At 32.3% G+C, this 17,857-nt stretch overlaps 2 protein-coding genes across 4 annotated transcripts; both read right to left on the reverse strand.

Annotated features, from left to right (window-relative positions):
* Window positions 1-222: 222 nt before the first annotated feature.
* LOC122596089 lies at window positions 223-4,128 on the reverse strand. 2 transcript variants are annotated; one of them, XM_043768605.1, is made up of 5 exons: window positions 3,942-4,128; window positions 2,911-3,838; window positions 2,006-2,085; window positions 1,173-1,437; window positions 223-612 (listed from the first exon to the last, which is right to left on the reverse strand). In XM_043768605.1, exons 2-5 carry the CDS (start codon window positions 3,668-3,670, stop codon window positions 356-358), a joined length of 1,362 nt encoding a protein of 453 aa, XP_043624540.1. In that variant the 5' UTR covers window positions 3,671-3,838; window positions 3,942-4,128; the 3' UTR covers window positions 223-355. The 2 variants fall into 2 exon arrangements, with proteins under 2 accessions (XP_043624540.1, XP_043624541.1); XM_043768606.1 differs by having other exon boundaries at window positions 384-470.
* A 1,285-nt stretch (window positions 4,129-5,413) lies between these two features.
* LOC122597122 lies at window positions 5,414-9,406 on the reverse strand. Of its 2 annotated transcripts, XM_043769755.1 has the most exons (9): window positions 9,281-9,406; window positions 8,848-9,182; window positions 7,131-7,232; window positions 6,867-7,026; window positions 6,601-6,780; window positions 6,357-6,491; window positions 6,181-6,263; window positions 5,817-5,910; window positions 5,414-5,712 (listed from the first exon to the last, which is right to left on the reverse strand). In XM_043769755.1, exons 2-9 carry the CDS (start codon window positions 9,111-9,113, stop codon window positions 5,614-5,616), a joined length of 1,119 nt encoding a protein of 372 aa, XP_043625690.1. In that variant the 5' UTR covers window positions 9,114-9,182; window positions 9,281-9,406; the 3' UTR covers window positions 5,414-5,613. The 2 variants fall into 2 exon arrangements, with proteins under 2 accessions (XP_043625690.1, XP_043625689.1); XM_043769754.1 differs by having other exon boundaries at window positions 8,848-9,406.
* Between the last annotated feature and the right edge of the window lie 8,451 nt (window positions 9,407-17,857).

Raw genomic sequence — 17,857 nt, forward strand, 5'->3', positions numbered from 1 at the left:
TTTCCTAATGTAAAACCTTCATCAGGAATCCTAATAAGCTTCCCCATTTGTTGTGAACTAAACCGACTTCACATGAAACAGCTTAGCCTGATTCTGATACATATGGTCATGACTTTAGCTATTAACAATAATTGTTGAAGATCAAGCTGATTCAGATACCTATATCATGTGAACTTTTGTTTCATGGTGCCAACAACTTCAAAGCAATATGAACAAAAGAAGAGTTCAAAAATCGCAGGCCAGTCACATTACACTTGTCTAAAGAAGTTCAACATCCTGCTACAGTATCAAAACATTTTTAAGAGTAGCTATGCACAAAATATACACCAAGAGAAAGCAGGAGTTTTTATTCAGGTCAAAGCCGAAGGTACCCTCCTCGTTCACCAGCAACAGTTCTTTTAAGGAAAGATCGCCGGTTGAGAGACCAGCTTTTCTTAAGAGTTCTTTGTCTCCTCCAAGCAGTTATCCGACTATAAAGAAATGGAAACAGGAAACATAAGAACACAAGACCTAATGTCCCCAAACAAACCAACATCACGTTTCTGAAGCCATCTACTAGCTTTGGATCTTTTTGTCCTGTCCAAGGAACGCCTCCCACATTCATCCCGAAAACTGTCACGTTATTTTATCATTCAATAATCAGATAAACTTGACACAGGAGAAGTAAGAAAATTAGGATATATACCAAGATAACAAGTTCCTATTGCCCTGTCAGATTAACAGGTCAAACAGGTAGGGTCAAGTCAGGTTAACCCATGAAAATCTCCGAGTCCATTACTTATAAATAGTTAATGTGTTTAATATAATCGCAAAAACTCTGTGATTATAATACCAATATAATTTTCTTAAAATAACATCTTACGAGCTTCAGCCCATATGACCCATATTCCATTCGGTTAATTTTTTTTATTTGACGCGTTAGGGATAAAGCATGACCCACAACTGAACCATAAAACTGATACAACTAGCAATGGGCTAGATCACAAAGCAAACTGAATTTCACTTTTGACGCAAATACACTCCTTTTCAATTCAAGAGTGAAGTCTTGCACATTCGTCATCAAGGTTTTCCATAAAACAATCTGCGTATATTTCATCTATAATAGAAAAAAATAATAATTTGAAAGGCAAACAAGATCATGTGACCTCAAAAATACAAGTGTAGAGTCTAACCTCCTGTAATTATGGATAGTGGAAGAAATATGATGGACAGGAACGATAGATAGTAGAGTTTTCTGTTGATTTGCTCGGCCTGCCAACTGTCAAGACCAGCCTGAACAGCAGTGACCCGATTGGAGATAAAACCGACATTATCCTTTAACCGCCTCAATCGTTGGATCAACTCTTCTAGGGAACTGATATCTTCACTTGCAAACCAATCCTTGGTAGAACATTTTTCCTTCACTCGTGGAAATACTTGTTCCCCATGTGTAATCACCTGCATTCATGAAACTGTAAGATTTTACCACCTGATTCCTCTTATTTAGTGATATCAAAGTTACATACAACTTCAATCCAGGAATAGAGTCTAATTTAGGAGGGTGTTTGGATGTAAGTTTCAAAAGTGATCAGTAATAGATAAAAACCACTTGTCATGCAGTTGTAGCAAAACTAGATGTGATGTGTTTCTACTGTTTAAACTTGTAATAGTGAGATAGTCAAATGTTTGAGCATTTGACTAGTATCTTATATAATAGCCAAAATGACCCGAAAAGGACATTTTGCAAAGAGTAAGGAATGTTTTATAAGATTGGAAGTAAAAGTCACCCGAAAAAGGTTAAACAGATCATTTTGCTTTACCCTGAATCTGTCTATCCACACATTAAAGTATGACTATTGCAACTTCAGATAAGCAGTTCCAAACCCAAAATGGAGATCTAATCATCTAAACAAGTAAACACTCCCTAATTTAATGGTAATATACTAGCTAAAGCTTTATAATCACATATAAGAACACTACTCATGGGAAAGGGTAAAAAAGAAACTGAAAGAAGGTGGCAGCTTACCTGCAAGAGCCGTTGCAAGTCTAGATGCATTTTAGGGAATCTTCTATCATCCAGCAATTGTTTCTTTAAAGAAAAACCACCTGAAAATTTGTTATTCATGGAACACCATTAACTTAATAACAGGTAGTATATGCAAACAAAGATAAAGGATAGTTCTGCTAGACAAAAGTTTTTTGTGTTTGAACTCAGGACATTCTTGTCAAATTGGAGCAACCACAGTTAGCAAATACATGATCATTACATTACAAGAAGAAAAGGTAGCAAATTACTAAATAGTCTATCTACACTTGACGGAAAGAGATGAAAATTGAAGAAAAAAGATCAACCAAAGCTGGAAGAAATTAACATACAAAATAGTACTAACAAACTCAACTTTGAAAGCAGGATTTCATAAACCTTAAGAGAAAAGATGTAATCATGGCTAGAGGTTGACTAAGCATTTAATCTGATCACTTTCATTGAAGTCATCTAGTAAGTTTCAAGTTTTGGGACGAGATGTTAATAGTTATGATTTTCTGATTATTAGTGGCGGAAGTAATCAAATTTGGAGAAGAAAGCAAGAAATTATGCACATTAATTATCATAATCAATATAAAATCACATATAATCAAACTGCAAGATCCCATCCTGATTCTTCAACTAGCAAGAAATTAATTCAAAACGTACATCTTAAACAAACTTATTTGATACATAATTTATCTTCTTTAAAACTTCAAAGTTATAAGAAACATCTTAACTGGTATAGTGGTATATATCATTTAATTGGCTAATAGTCACATTTCTCTTAGTCCAATTAAAATCAAACAATGCTATTTTTATACACAAGGAATAGCATAACCAAAAAATTTCACGAAAGAATAATAATCCAATCCTTAAAATCATCAATAATAGCATAAAATTTTTACCTTTATCCAATTCAACTTCTACAGAATCAAGCTCGATCTCAAGTTTAGTAACAACATCCTCGAGATGATCCACATGTGTATCAACAATATGAACAACCAAATTGGAAACAGATTTAGGAACAGGATTATCCGCCTCTTCAGAATGATTCATTGTCAACAAGAACTCAAGAACGTGCTCCTTAATCACAATCCCATTACTTTCCCGTGATCCCCCCTGTTTAGTACTCGGGCTCTCCACACTAGGAATCTCTGAAAGAAGAGATTGACCCACTGGAGAAAACCCCAACCTAGGAACCCTGCCCAACGACACAGTAATCACCGAATTCTCAGTAATCCTAGCAGCTAACCTAAACGTAAACTTACTAGCAGGCGGTCCAGGTGAATTAACCCTAAACACAAGTGCCCCATCAACATACCCACAATACGGCCCATTACTAATCAGTGAAAGAATGTCTTGCAACTTCAACGGCGGACATAGAACATCAATAAGATACTGGGCCGATTGAGAAAGTTTTTGGTTTCCTTTCGGAATTTCAACATGATACCAACAAAACTCTTTCCCACTACCCTCTACTAAATCCCATTCTTTATTATAGTAATCACCTAATCCATCAAAGATATAAGCTTTTAACCTAACTAAGCCTGGAAAACGTGTACGAAAAGGACGAACCTCTTCAAAACGAACACGAGATGGTGAAGACGAAGATTCGGCCTCCATTTCATCCTCATCTCTGTCCATCCTTAACTCCCCCTTACCCATTTCAATTAATCAGTAAAAGCCCTCAAATTTACTTAAATTTCAAAATCACAACAACAAAAACAGAGGAAAACCTTAATAATCAATAATCTTTATTTATCCCAAGATTAACAAAAGGGCATACAAATTAAACCCACCAAGAAATTAGCAAATTCGTGATGAGTTTCACACCTGTGAAAAAAAGATTAAATTTTTATTAGTATTAAATAAAGTTAAGCAAGATTCATTAAAAGAATATTGAAATAAAAGAAAAGCCAATGAAGAAAAATGGTACCTTTTTTAAGCTGTTGACTTTTTCTGGTCAATGATATCAAATAAATCTCAAGATTTATAAGTAGTTTGGAATGGATTAATAATTTAATGGAAAGATGAAGATCTACAGATTGCAATGCTTAAAATTTTCAGAAAAAGCTCAAGCCAAATGGTTTTCGAGCTGTTTCCGGGAAGTTGGATGCACCTACTTTTTGAATTTAGTCAAGGCCAATTTGGTCATCAAATTTGTATTTTCGCTTATATATTTTTTTTTAGGAAAAAAACTTTAGATTCGGCCAGGGCGTTATTTATTACTATTATTTCATTTATTGATAATGATAAATTGTTAGTAAACTTATCCTTTTAATAATTCTCTTAATTAGATACATAAGACATATAACCACTAGCTTAAACCTTAATGGCCTTCTAAATCAACTATGTGGGCCCCGGAAGTGAGTTTAACCAAGGTTTCGAGTCTTGAGGTTCTCATCTCAAAGAAATTTTCCATGAGAAAGAGGTTGGAGGTCCAGAAAATCTCTTGTTAAAAATTGTTTTCAACACGTCTGAATCGAAACTCACTTTAAAAAAAACATACATAAGACATATTAAAAATTTTATAAGGAATGAAATGATAAGAGAGAATAAAAGGATTGGACATTTCAAATTTTAAAGAAATTAAAAGATTTTTAAAAAGCTATATCACTTTCCTTATTACTAATGCATTTTTGTTATGCTAGTTTAATTGAATCCACCAGCTTGATTGAAAACCACTTAAAATATGTTTTTAAGTGCACTGCATTCCATTGGATCAGATCATATACCTACAGAAGGTAGATCTGACTTGCACAAAAATGGTTCCAACAGTAACGATGCAACAATGTCAAAGTTGAGAGAGAATGGACTGAACACTCCCACAAGCAACAATCAGGTTTACATATACTTTCTCATGAAGTACATGCTAGTTGGCGTTATATATTTGTAGAGGCTCTCGTTCAGCTTTTTTGAAATTTATGTGTTTCAGTCGATTGCTTCGATAGATAGCTATGCAGCAGGGATTGATAACGGTAGAAATGGAAATGTCAATCATGATGATAAAATGGATACTGTAGTTTGTAGCAGCCTTCGATTGACAAATGTTCCCGCAATAATGCACACATCCTACTAATGACAAAGATGATTCATCATGGAGGTGCCTAAAGGGTCTGGTCACTGGTCAGATGGGTTGGGTTACGAGTCCAAATGGGTAAATTCTATGATTCGGGTCAAAACGGAACTGATTGGTACAAGTGATCAGACGACTCGCCAAAAAGTACATTTCTTTTCCTTTTTCGGTATTTAATAATTAAAGTCAGCTATAGTTACAAATAGTATATATTCATTATTCAAACTATCTTTATTTGGGTTTAGAATCTTGATTATCAAAATCATAGAACATCGACATGAAATATTTTCCATTAATCCATGTCATAGTAGATGTATATATGCAACACAAAGTTAGGAACTGATTTGAAATGCCTTCCAAATGCTTCAACTATGGACAGGTCGAATCATAAAGAAGCTTACAGATTTGTAGATACATACAATTTAGATGAATCAAAATGACACAAGTTTGAGCATCATGTTCACTAACATATGACTTATACTAACCTATACCTAAAAGACCTTCCAGTAACACAAAATGTTGGTGCATTCGACTAGGCATTGTGAGAAAACGCACCAGAAATCCAGTGATTATACTCATCCATTCGAATTATAAATGAGCTTGAAGAGCAGGAACCTCCTCCACCATATACCTATGTTATTATCGAAGTCAAACATATATAACTATGACCAACTATTAATTACAAAGACACCAAAGATGGATAGAAGCCAGCTAAATATTTCAGTTAATGCATACCTTAGCAATTGCAGATGTATCAATAGAGCTATCTGTACTCCGTAGGCACATTTTGAGATTCTTCCCTTGCATGTAAACAACTGCTCCAATACACCTGATGTAGCATTTGAATTAGAGATAACTTAACATGTTATATAGAAACTTGGCCCCACCATGATATACACGAGCTATTGAATTGGCTAAAAATCTGTCTTTTGCTATATTTCAGGATGACTATTTAGTTTGTACATGAATGGTACATAACAAGATTTCTGCTCTAAGAGAAGAAAAACTTTCCCACAAATCTCTAAGTAAGTCAAGAACTAAGAATTTACATTCACAACGAAAACATACATCACTTTGATACTTAAATAGTTTGAAGTACCTCAAACCAGCTGCTTCACTCTGCACGCTGAGTTCCTTGCCGATTATATCACTTAAATCGGAACTTCCATCAATCCTAACCCCCTGAAAAATAAAATAGACCATCAATTAGAAACATCTTCAAAAGTAACTCAACGCATTAGGTATATAACTCGATTAATGATGAAAGTAACATACCAAACAGTCCCCATATAATCCTCTGCCCAGCCTAACTTTAAACACCTTTTTCAGAAGTTTAGTAGCTAAATTCTGTCGACTAGTTACATAAGCACTTCCCTGTGCTACTAAATTCGTGACACTAATCTTCATTAACTGTTAATACAGCTATAGACAAGTTAAGTTACACCATATAATACAAAATCAAAATGTAACAGAAAATTTTCTTATTGAGTGCATAGATTGGAGGAGAGCATATATAGACCTGATCAAACAAGTGTGGATTTGTGATGCAATTCAACTTTGAACGCCATTTAGACAGACCAATATTGAATTCTTTGACATCTGGCAAGGTCCACCGGCGAAGGTCTCCATCCTCAAGATACTTAAGGACCATTTCCACTCTCCCTTGGTCTTCAGTATTCAATAGACATGCAGTATTTCCCTAATCAACAGAATATGTGAATAAAAGTTTCTAATTACATGTATAACATTTAACTAAAAAAGCATCATATAACAATAAACACTTACATTATCAGATCTTATTTCTGCTAATTTGGAAGAGAAATAGTCATATGCAGCAGAGGAACTGTTCTTCTCTAAATTAACTTGATACAAAAGATTGCTGCTACAATCCTCATACAAATGGATATCAGACAGTGTGGATTTCCGGTGATCGAATCCTATCACCCTAAATAATACGGAGTATAACAAAACCAATTAGTAATATAAGTAATTTCCATGAGAACAGACATACACATATAAATAGTATTAATCAAGAAGCTTAATACATACTGGCATGATGTCCGTCTTGAAAGTTCAGCTGCAAACCCTTTTGGGCCAAGAAAATCAAGAAAATAACATTTCTCAAGTCCTTCAATAGACAAATCATCAACCCTGGGTAAGATATGGAGATCAAAACTTTTAATGCTAAACTACTATAAATGCCCCAAAATAAGATTACTATGTCACAAGTTCAAACTTCAACAAAAAGTGAAAATTATCAAAACAATGCCTTTCACTCAAAACATTACTCACCTTATTTTATTAGAACCTATGAAGTAAAAGCGGAAAAATATACCAAAAAATGTATCTAACCATCCCTGTTTTAATTAGGGATGTGCATGGTTTGGTCGAAACCAATAAAACCAGTTAAACCAAACCAATTGTACGGTTTGGTCGGTTTGAAATCAAAAATTTAAACCGACGGTTTTTTCTCCCCATAAACCGTTCTTACGGTTTGGTTTGCGGTTTTAAAGATTAAACCAACCATTTAAACCAAACCGGACCATTAGAGTAACATATGTAATTATAAACATAAGTTTATATTTCTACTCAAGTAATTATATCATCGTATTAATTATATCTTGGTATTGTTTTATATCTTACAAATATAGATATCAAATACTTAATAGTTGTGACATATGAAGAATATAATTTCACTATATCTTAGTATGTTAGCTATAACTACATGATTTTATTTACATATTTATAAAAGATAAACCGGTCAAACCAAACCGGTTTCATTGGTTTTGGTTGGTTTGGTTTAAGACACTGATTTGGATGGTTTGGTTTGAAAAAATATTAAACCGTTATTATTGGTTTGGACTAAATTCTTAGTTAAAACCGTCCAATCCGGACCATGTACACCCCTAGTTTTAATATTATACATATTGAGCTTTTAACATTTCGATACACTAAACTTTCAATATTGTATGTACCCGGTGACCTCTTCATTAAGTTCCTATAAATCTTCAAAATTTGTAAGATTATTGTTGACATGACAGCCGTATATGTTGCCATGTCATCTGTCAGTCAACACAAGTTATAAGAGATATCTAGTTGTACAATTTGATAGACTTTGGCCATGTAGACACACATAAGTTTGATGCATTTGCAACTATAAATTTGTTACCCGAAAGAATAAATGCCCAAAGAGCAAATTATTAGGAAATGAACTAAACTTTGCACCTTTCTCTATGGGATTAGTTTCCTGAAGTGTAAGAAACTTTGAACGAATGTCTATAGTAGGAAATAACTAAAGTTGTGTGTATTGTATGTAAACAACTCAAAATAATGTTTATTGTATGTAAGAATTTCGTTTCAGCCAATTAAAATCTGACGAGTGGCACCTGTATATGGTTGTCACGTATGTTGTCTTACTTACAATAAACATTTTTTCGAGTTGCTTACATACAATACACACAACTTTAGTTTTTTCCTACTATAGGCATTCGGTCAAAGATAGTTACATTCCAGGAAACTAATCCCTTTTTCTATTTGTATGTATCATACTTGATAACTTCCTACTGTATGTATTAAAGTTCCCAAACTAGCCATATAGAATGAGTTTTAACTGATGTTTAATATTGGATGAATTCTAGATGCTAAAAGTCTAAAGATCAAAACTTTATGACAATAGCTACCTAATAACACCAAACCCAGAAACCAAATGTAGTAAAAACACATAAATTTGATAACTTTTTTTTTCTTTCACAAATTATAAAGTTACCTGAAAGGTTCAACAGATGAAAAAGGCAAAATGAGACATGGAAGATTGAGTTGATGGTGAAATAAATGAGCAAATAAAGCCGAAAACGCTCCGGAAAAAGATGGGTAGTTATATAAGACTAAGTTTTGAGTTGGGTGTTCCCTAATAAGTGATTCCAGTGCGGCATTTGATCGAAAACCTTGTGTGCGTCTTGAAATTGATTGATGGAATATAGAGATGGCTGCCCCCTCGTTTCTGATTAGTGAGATTGAATGTTTGAGTGTCATTTCATAACCAAATTAAGCCCAAAATTTCATCTTTGTATTGGATTGGATTGATATGCAAAATTCCAAAATCTGCCACAAAAGGTTTTGGAGTTTCTCAATTGTTAGCAAAACTCTTTATCTTCCTCCCCTGAAATAGGGATGCTACAACAAATTTAAACCAGAGGTACCTCCGTGATGCGGCCGTCAAAACGGGTGATGATAGTGACATTGGTGGCGATGTTTATTAATGTAAAACAAGCAATGTTGCGGCAGAGGTGGTGGAGAAGGCGGTAGGTGATGGTATTGTCGGTGGTGGTGGCCATAATAGAAATTTTTTAAATAATAAGGGCTTATAGTGCTAAGTAAAATAAATGTTTAACGATCCGTCATGGTCCGTTAGTTGTAGGTATGATAATTGTGCAAATTTGCAAAGCGTGGGTATGTCTCGCGTAAATTGGTGCAATTAGGTTTGAATTGTATAATCTGGTGTATTCATGTACCATCCTTATAATTTACCCTTAGAAATAAATATACATATACAAACCTATTATATATATACTAAAAACTTATCTAAATGTATAAATACTTTATGCGTGGAATGTACAAGCTTTTAAAGCACATACTAATTTTAACAAAATTTCATTTTAACCTCTTAAATTTAAACCAAATTTCGTTTTAATCCCTTAAAATTTTTATTTTTTAACTTTTACCCTACATCAAAGTTTTCGCTTTCATTTTCGTGACACTAAACTTTTAAATTCTCATATTTTCATCAAACAACTTTCACACAGTTACAGTTTTACTTTTAAACATTTGGTTTTTGATTATTTGCATTTGTCTTTTTATACATATAGCGTTTTCATTATACAATAATTTTTATCATCGTTACGTCTTACGTTCATGTTACATTTAAAACATTAATATAGTTATTTTTACATGTATTTATAAATCTTAATATTCTCTACATTATTTTTATTGTATTGCTACATGTTTAGTTGTTTTTTAATGAAAGTTTTCATCTTTTAACTTGTATCCCATATCAAAATTTTTGTTTTCATTTTTATTGACACTAAACTTTTGGGTTCTCAGGTTTTCATCATACAATTTGTACACAGTTATGGTTTTACTTGTAAAGATTTAGTTTTTTATTATTTTATTCCGTATTTATACATATATATAACGTTTTTAATATATAATAATTTTCATTATGCTTACGTCTTACATTCATGAAACATTTAAAGCATTAATATAGTTATTATTTGTGTTTTTATATGACTTATTATATCTTTACAATATTCCTAATGTTATTGCTAGATAGTTAGTTGTAATTTTTAAAGTTTGGGTTCGAATATTTGACATAAATTTGCCAAAACTTTATTATATACCCTCCGCTTCCTCATGACCCTCACTTTCTCACTCAACTCACTCAGACGCTTGCCAAAAACATACCTTGCGGCAATGCGCAGGGTCAACAATTAGTTACAACTAAAACAAATATTGGTTAGAAAGACTAAATCCATCAATTTGGCCCAAGCCCGAGCCCTAGACCAAACCAAAAAAAAACAACTAAACTTATTTCTAACTTTATATAAACTCTTTTATTCTCACCTGATGTGACTCATTTTATACATATTTCCCACATTGTTTTAGGCCATTTATGCTACATTTATAATCATTCGTACCTATATTTCGATGCTTTATGGTATGTATGAGTGGTTTCAGGTCAATAGCAGGTTCATGGAGGAAAATGGCCAAAAACAACTTAAGAAAGTACATCGTGAAGTTCGTGGATGAATTGGGTCGAAAATATAGTGAAAAAGGAGGTTAAAATTAAGAAATCTTGATGAAAGAAGCTTAACTCCAATTACAATACATATAATGGTCGTTAAGAAGATCAAGGAATTACAAGGGTTCTGTAACTCCAGTTACGGTTTCTGTAACGGCAGTTACAAGCTTCTTCTTCAATGGGCGTTACAAATACTTAACGGTCGTTAGTATCTAGACCGAATTTGCAAATAGTGGCAGATAGCGCGTGTAACGGGAGTTACAAATATGTAACGGCAGTTAAGCGGCTGATTATATATATATACTCCTTATTTTTCCTTTGGACGGCTCTTGTCTCCTTTTTACCACTTAAAAACCCTAGAAACGCGAAAAACAAATAGGAGGCTCTAGTAGGTCGATTTCCTATCATCTATTTGTTCAAGAATATCAATTTTTATTCAAGGATTCATTATTGCTCTTCGAATTCATCAAGATTATCGGTACAATATGATTTCTTTTAATATTATTTGTGTTTTCCTGGTTACTATGAGTGGCTAAATCTTATTTGCACCCGCTTGGGTAGTGAACATGCCATAGGGTCATTGTGAATGTTACTTGCAAACGTTGAACAAGGTTTTTACGTTTAATCGAAGATCCATATTTATTTGAGTTTAAATATTGTTTTCATTTTTTATATTTATTGATTGATAATCGTAATTAGAAGTTCGGAAGAAATCTTTTTCATTGTCAATTGGTTTATGAAAAGGTTGATCGGTCTATAATTAGCCTAAAGTCGTTGGAGTTCGGAAGAAACTAACCATAAAGATTTTAAACGATTAAATTCATTTTGAATGTGTAAACGCTTATGATAGAGGAATCTGATTAGGTGAATAAGCAGTTCGGAAGAAAGCTTTTATAGGTTAAATCGTAAAAATCAACTTAGGATCTTAAGGCTTAATTGTTTTGAATATAAATTAAACGCGGAAGCGATAACTATATTTGGAGCAATTAAAGTGTCAAGTATAACGGAAGTTCGTCTTGTCTATCTTTTGAGTCGTTCAACAAATGCAAGTAATGTTTAGATCCGATGATTGACATGTGAGTTGATCCAAGTGGGTGTCCTTTTAAATTATTGTTCGAAATTCAACAACAAAATATTCTCTTGCGATTAATCCTACGGGATTACTGACTTTTCAACTAACTCTTGCAAAGTGGCAATTCGGTCACAAAACCCTCTTTTAATCTGAATCACTTTATTGTAACATTTGCTTAATAAGTCCTTGTGTTCGACCTCGGTTTACCAAGTCAACTATATTGCATACGAACGGGTACACTGCCCGCAAGTGTGTAGTAGTCAGTAGCTAGGTATTTCGTATTTATAAATTTAAAACTAGAAAATACACATCATCACCCTAGTTCCCTTCCACGGTCCACCACAAAAACACACACTTCTCCCGGCTTCTTTTTTTTATAGGGCTGGTCAAAACTTTCATGAGCTAAAAACTCATAGTTTTCATTGTATTTTGTCTATCTTCTATTTTTCTTTAAAATCTTCTAGTCATTTAGGTGTTTAGTCATGGTTTTAAACACACATATAGTATTAAGGAAACAAGTATACAAGAAAAACAATGAGTTATTTTTTTGTTAATATTTTAATTGGGCTTCATCATTACAAACCATGTAATTTTATTTTACTACTAGTTTTTATAATGAAATTTGATTTGTTTTAATTTGATTATTTAAACAAGAAAGTGGATGGATCCAATCATTATTATATACAATAAACGGGATTAAGAAATAAAAAAGGGGACTTTTGGGTTACTATGCATGAGTGGTTGTGTAATCAAATATATACTTGTGTATTGGCTTTTACATACTAGAAGAAATCCAACATATTATTTGGTTTCATGTGTAATGAGTAATGACCTATTCTTGTATCGTGGATTTTTGAGATAAACCATCATTTTTTGTGTTAATATATACTTTACATGTGGGATAATGGTTCTACATGTTTAAGGACTTACATCAGTGTGTATTAATTCAAAGACCTAATTATGCATGTTTAAACTTTACATGTGATAATGTTTTTACGTGTGTAATACGAACCGACATGGTGAAGAAACTTACTCAATCTTTAATGATTCAAGTTATGTAAACTACACAATTCTCTTTTTAATTATAAATGTAAGTACATACTAGCATGATACCCGCGCGTTGCTGCGGATACAATTGACAGAAAACGCGTGCAAAAGAAATAATGGGAAAATGATTGGTGTTTGTGTGTAAATGGCTGCAACGTGGGTTTGCATGGATGGTTGTAATATTTGTGGGAAGAACATTTTGGATATTTTCCTTTGTGTAACTTTCAACATGAGGGTCTATTTTATTTATTATGTAATAATATAGATGTATCCTTTAATATAACTAAATGAGAAGGTTAGGGATACACTTGACACCTTAATCCCCTTCCTTTAGCCTAAAATTTCCTTCTCATTGATCCTCTATTTTTTTAATATTAATTATTAAATCTAAAGGTTGACCTTATTATTAATAAAACATTCTTTTTAGGTTCGACCTCCTCCGATACCAGGTAACATATTTTTAATTTTTAAAGATCATCACTTTTTATGAACTTAAATTATTATTATTATCATTATCGTTGTTATTATTATTATATCTCTTTTAATTTAGTTTGTTGTCCATTATAGGTTCATTATGGTTTCATCTTCAACAAAAAAAAATCTACATTAGTTGATCTTGAAAATCTTAAGCCAACACATGTTAATCATCATCTACGACTTCATGTTGTGCATGTATGGACTGTTTCGGAGTGGAACAACCCGAAGAAAATCAAAATGTTCGAGATGGTCTTTGTTGATGAATTGGTATGTATTTTTCAAATTATATATGGTACACTTTTTGTTTCTTTTTTTGTTGAGCTTAACTCTAAATCGTTTAGTCTAAAATTATTGTTTGTGTTTGTAGTAAGTTTAGATATAACAAACTGCAAATATTTTATTTAACTAACGTTGAAAAAAAAAAGGTAAACTGAAATCAATATTTATATGAAGTTAATTTTCATATGTTTCATTCTTTAGTTTTCGTATTGATTAAATTGTGATATTGGTCATAAGGATTTAATATACTTGAATTCAAATTTTTTAGTTTTAATTAATATATTTTGAGATTACCCGTCCATTGGACGGACCTGAACACTAGTATAATTTATATATAAAGATAGTTACATTTGTGTTTAGCAACATCAAAGTTTTAAAAATAATAAATCACAAATACTTGGTGATGAAATCACAAATACATTGTCGATACACATGGTCTTGCAGACAAACAATATAGTTTGGTTTTTTTCTGCTCCAGTTAATTTATTTCCTTCTCTAGCCATCATCAATAGGAAATTTTGGAGAACATAATGGGTTTCAGGGTTTGGGTACTATAATAACCACCTTGGCCGTGCATGTAATCATTCAAACTTTCAAAGTGATTTGGGGGTTCTACCATATATAGGATCGGTCAATATATTCACGCAACACAACAAGTTTTTTCCTGATAAAGGTATGACCAAATTAAGTGTGTACTTATAAATTTCACTTCAACAAATTATTAACCGTTTATTTGACTTTTATACTAGTGTTGTTTATTTTTTATAAATTTTCATAGTGAGATATTTTAAAGACCAACAAATGATAGATTCATAATACCTAGTATTTCATTAAACCATTTCAAATAAGCCACAAATGAAAGGTGATCATCATATCTGATTGTGGCTCATTTGGAACGATTTCATGTTGTACTTGGTATTTTGCATCCATTATCTTTTTGGTCTTTTAACTTCTTTAAATATGAAGATATACAATATAAAAAACATGAGTATAAAAGTTTAAAAAAAAAAAACGACTGCTAGTTTATTATAACGAAATTTATAAGGTATACGCCTAATATGGTCATAACCTTTATCGGGAAAAAACATTTTGTGCCACCTGAATATACTGATCCCATCCTATGTACGTTAGAACCCCTAATCCGAATTCAGGATGCTTACATGCACAACGAAGGTGATTAACATAGTACCTATTCCCAAAATGTTCCTTGATGACGTTTTTTGCAAAACTCTAAAAGTATTAAAATTTTATAAATTACAAGGATTGTTACTTTTCTACATTAAAACATACTCATATGTAGTGGACCCGTTCGTTTAAATTATAGTAGATAGGCAAGTCTAGGATTATACGCATCAATAGTAGCGAATGTAAAAGAACAATTTGGGTTGTCACTATTTTAATGAACCTAAAATTGATCGATAATTAATGAATGAATAATGATAAATATGTCTAATAATGTGTCTAAAAGTATGTCTAATACATTCAAATTTTGACACCTGGATTCCACGTATTCTCTTTCATGATCTTTATAATTGGATTTGCCATGTGTCAATCCCTCCTCATTAAGCATACTTTTAGGTCCATATTTTAGACACACTAATCATTTTCCTTAATTAAAAGACATCAACTGTTGGTTTACAAGAAATCTATCTAGTAATTAATTTTCAAAGTAGAAAACTATAATAATAAAAGCATACTTGTTTGAAATCTAATCACCATGGAAGCACTTTCTTCACTACTTGTTTTGGTGGATATGTCAGATATTTTTTTATTTTTTTTTACAATTAGGATTTTTGCTAAATTCACTAGTCAATCTTTTTTTTTTTTAACAACAAACTTTATCTTTTATTAAAAAACTCTTCAGTAAGATGCCGAAGAAGAAGGACAGATTACATCGGAATAGATGGGCTAACCTGCCACGTATGCCACAAAATACTAAACTTATTACAGCGAGACGATAACCATAAAAACGAAATAGAAATAGTAGAATTAAAAATTGTCAAGCTCATGTCATGATCCTGTTCAAATGCCGCCTTGTTTCTATTCTTCCATAATAACCACCACCAACACGACAGAATGCCAAGGATGAGCTGCTTGTAGGATGATGGGCCTTATATGCTTTGAACCCAGTCATGCAAATCAAACGGATTGCTTTCTGGGATAGAGAGCTGTAACCAACGAGAGAGGTAAATTCTAGAGCCACTAGCAATTATGTATGTACTGAATGTATGTTCTAGTGTGCCGAGACCTGAGAAGCATATTGGACAGCTTAAAGATACATTGGGGACTCGACGAAGTGCCAAGTTGATCCTAAATGGAAGACGATCACGAAATAGTCTCTAAGCGAAAATATTTACCTTCTTCGGTATCCATTTGTTCCAATAAGTTGTAAAATTATCAGAAGGTAACATGAAGTTGTCAAGAGCTTGACGAAATTGGAAACATGGAATTGCTTTTCACCACGGTAGTTCCAGATCCACACATCAATATCATTTGACAATTTAAAATTGCTAATGGAAGTAACCATATTATCAAAGACCTGTTGCTCTCTTCCTGATCTGATCGTTCTGCGTCAATTCCATGAGTAGCTCGGTTCACTAAGTCTTTCAGAAACATAAGCATTTTTATTCAATTCCAAAGCAAAGAGTTGGGGTACCTAAGTGCAAGTAAAACACGGATTCACATTGCGATTGGTGGTTATTAATTAATAACCAATAAATGATGCAAAGGTAAAACACGGATTCACATTTTACTACATTCATAAATTTAAAGTTTTATATTGGTTAAATACTAGAAGGGTGCTTGCGCGTTGCAGGTATAGCGGTTTATAATGCGTGAGATGTCGTAAGAGTAATGCAAGTTGTTTAGGACACTTTTATGAGATGTGGCGATGAGCCATCTAATCGTGGTTATCATTCTAGATATAAGTCCAGGATTAGATTTAAAAAATAAGAAAGTGCAAAAATTAACCATTTTATAAATATATTCATTAGGATTATTTAGGGGTAGTTTGGGGATACTAAAAAAGTATTGAATTTCCTAAAATAGAGAGACTAGCTTATTTTATAAGGGATTATCTATATCTATCTATATTATCTTATAAAAGAGGAGTTTTTTTGTTTTTAAGAAAAAATGATTTGAATTGACTAAAATACTCATATTCTTTATTCACTGATTTAAATATGTCTATCTAATATACTTATAATACTCTTAAATCTCAATCATTCATTTATTTCTCTCTCATCAAATCTCAACCACTCATTTTTTTCTATCTCCTTCATAAATCATTTTATTTTTTAAATTTATTCAAAATCTTTTTTCTTAAACACCGTATATCAATATATTATAAAAAATTGTTGGGTGTTCTTAAAATTTCATGCTTTTTCATAGAGATGTCATTTAATATATGTTCGACGAATTTTTAAATCTGAGTGCGGAGTTCGTACGGCTAAGGCATTTGCCTATCACACTCTATGACTTATCACCTCCTATGACCTATCATCCCACCATCTCACCGCTGCAACGCATGATTACTTTCTCTCGTAGATTATAGATATACAATAAATATATTTCAAAGTAAGTTATACATGTTAGACCCTTTTGATTTTAGATAAAAAATTTTATTTTATTTTATTTTTATAATAAATTTAAACTTGTAACTTAATAAGTTTTTTGATATTTTATCTCTTAGATAACTAGCAAGATACCCGCGCAATGCGGCGGTGGTTGTGGCAACGGTGTGGTGGTGGGGGTGACTGTTGGTGGTAGAGGCGGCGTCGAGTGGTGTAGATAATTGTTGTAAAGGTAATTGATGTAAAAGGTTAATGGAGATATTTTAGATAAATGAGTGATATTGTAATTTAATCATTAATAATATTTTAGATAATTCCTTCATAACTTTTAAATAGATGGTTGTTTTTTTTTTTTATTAAATAGTATAAAAATATAGATTAGGTGTATATGAGAATTAAAATTTAAAAAATAAAGGTATTTTAGGTATAAAAAAATGTTGAATTTCTTAAAATAGGATATGTCAATATGCTTTATAAGGGGTCATAGTCTCATAGATAATCAATTTAGTTAGCATTATGTTTTCTTTTATGG

The sequence above is a fragment of the Erigeron canadensis genome, chromosome 4 (genome assembly GCF_010389155.1).
Source record: "Erigeron canadensis isolate Cc75 chromosome 4, C_canadensis_v1, whole genome shotgun sequence".
NCBI lineage: Eukaryota > Viridiplantae > Streptophyta > Magnoliopsida > Asterales > Asteraceae > Erigeron > Erigeron canadensis.